This window comes from Borostomias antarcticus, assembly GCF_949987555.1.
Source record: "Borostomias antarcticus genome assembly, contig: scaffold_357, whole genome shotgun sequence".
In the NCBI taxonomy this organism is placed as follows: Eukaryota; Metazoa; Chordata; class Actinopteri; order Stomiiformes; family Stomiidae; genus Borostomias; species Borostomias antarcticus.
Window position 1 is genome coordinate 27501 of NW_028175938.1, and position 2500 is coordinate 30000.

A 2500-nucleotide genomic window follows, 5' to 3' on the forward strand; every position below is an offset into this window, starting at 1 on the left:
GCCCCTCAGATCAACATCACCCTCAGTATGATGGAGGGAGGGAGGGTAATAGGTAGAAGGGAGGAGGAACGGAGAGAAGTAAAGAGTGAGGGAGGAAAAGAAAGGAGAGAATGAAAGGCAAGGGAGGAGGAAGGAGAGAGAGAGGGAGAGAGAGAGAGAGAGAGAGAGAGAGAGAGAGACTATAATTATATACAAATAATATACAAATAATAATATTAGCTGTATTTTATTGCATATTGTATAGAGAGGGAGAGAGAGAGGGAAAGGGAGAGAGAGAGACGGATGTAGATATTGTGGCAGATCAATACTGTACTCTATGATGTGTTGTGCAGTCTGAAACACATGAGTGATGCAGGTGGTTCTGTCCTGTATTTCATAGCAGCTCTCTGGTTACTGTACCTGTGCTGATGATGCCTCAACCCCAACGCTGCTTCAGAGAGAGAGCTCTTCAATCAACCACTCATCTATTTATGGCTCCGTTCTCTCTCTCTCTCTCCCTCTCTCTATCTCTCTCTCTCTCTCTCTCTCTCTCTCTCCCCCTCTCTCTCTCTCTCCCGCCCTCTTTCTCCCTCCCTCTCTCTCTATCTCCCCTCTCTCTCTCTCTCTCTCTCTCCCTCCTTCTCTCTCCCTCCCTCCCTCTCTCCCTCTCCCTCCCTCCCTCTCTCTCTCTCTCTCTCTCCCACCCTCTTTCTCCCTCCCTCCCTCTCTCTCTCTCTCTCTCTCTCTCTCTCCCTCCCTCCCTCCCTTTCTCTCTCTCTCTCTCTCTCTCTCTCCCTGTGGTGTTGTGTGTACTGTCTCTCAGGAGTGTGACGTGGGATCGCAACAACACCACAGCTACAGGCCTGCAAGATGTAGCTCGAGCCCTCGAACAGTAAGACACACACACACACACACTCATCTCTCTCAAACACACAACATCCCTTGCCCGCACACCCTCTCACTCCCTCACTCTCTCACTCTCTCACGTCTCACTCTCACTCACTCACTCACTCACTCACTCACTCACTCACTCACTCACTCACTCACTCACTCACTCACTCACTCACTCACTCCCTCTCTCTCACTCACTCACTCACTCACTCACTCACTCCCTCACTCTCACTCTCTCACTCTCTCTCACTCACTCACTCACGTCTCACTCTCACTCACGTCTCTCTCACTCCCTCACTCCCTCACTCTCTCACTCCCTCACTCACTCTCACTCCCTCACTCCCTCACTCCCTCACTCACTCACTCCCTCACTCCCTCACTCACTCACTCACTCACTCACTCTCTCTCTTACTCACTCCCTCTCTAGTGCCTCTAGTGTGTCTACTGAAGTGTTACATCACAAGACAGAGGAGTAGTACTCAAGTTAACGCGTTCTATCGCTGTGACATCATTAGATATTATTGATAGAGGAGATTTGGAAGTTTAAGCCCCTCCTCCTTTCTCTCTCTCTCTCGCTCTCTCTCTCTCTTTCTCTCTCTGATTCTCTCATTCCCTCCACAGTAACTTCACTCTGCAGTACATGCCCCTCCCCCTCAGTGATGTCACACAGGCGTACCGCAGCGCCCCGGAGAAGACGGACCAGGCTCTGAGCAAGGTGCATCATGGGATATGGATATGATGACAAGCCGTCACTTCATGACAGTAGTTTTTACTGTTAACTAACCCTAGCCCTACCGTTAACTAACCCTAACCCTACCGTTAACTAACCCTAACCCTACCGTTAACTAACCCTAACCCTACCGTTAACTAACCCTAACCCTACCATTAACTAACCCTAACCCTACCGTTAACTAACCTTAACCCTACCGTTAACTAACCTTAACCCTACCGTTAACTAACCCTAACCCTACCGTTAACTACCCCTAACACTACCGTTAACTAACCCTAACCCTACCGTTAACTAACCTTAACCCTACCGTTAACTAACCTTAACCCTACCGTTAACTAACCCTAACCCTACCGTTAACTACCCCTAACACTACCGTTAACTAACCCTAACCCTACCGTTAACTAACCCTAACCCTACCGTTAACTAACCCTAACGTTAACTACCCCTAACCCTACCGTTAACTAACCCTAACCCTACCGTTAACTAACCCTAACGTTAACTAACCCTAACCCTACCGTTAACTAACCCTAACGTTAACTAACCCTAACCCTACCATTAACTACCCCTAACCCTACCGTTAACTACCCCTAACCCTACCGTTAACTAACCCTATCCCTACCATTAACTTACCCTAACCCTACCGTTAACTAACCCTAACCCTACCGTTAACTAACCCTATCCCTACCATTAACTTACCCTATCCCTACCATTAACTTACCCTAACCCTACCGTTAACTAACCCTAACCCTACCGTTAACTAACCCTAACCCTACCATTAACTAACCCTAACCCTACCATTAACTAACCCTAACCCTACCGTTAACTAACCCTAACCCTACCATTAACTAACCCTATCCCTACCATTAACTTACCCTAACCCTACCGTTAACTAACCCTAAC

At 48.1% G+C, this 2500-nt stretch overlaps 1 protein-coding gene across 1 annotated transcript in view; it reads left to right on the top strand.

Moving 5' to 3' along the window:
• Nucleotides 1–2500, top strand: part of LOC311329033 (capping protein, Arp2/3 and myosin-I linker protein 3-like) — a gene marked incomplete at both ends in the record, with an annotated part of 44804 nt that overhangs the window by 27209 nt on the left and 15095 nt on the right. The window contains 2 exons of the mRNA XM_084462923.1: nucleotides 803–871; nucleotides 1492–1585. Of these exons, the coding sequence (XP_084319049.1) occupies nucleotides 803–871; nucleotides 1492–1585 (163 nt within the window). The remainder of the gene's footprint in view (nucleotides 1–802; nucleotides 872–1491; nucleotides 1586–2500) is intronic.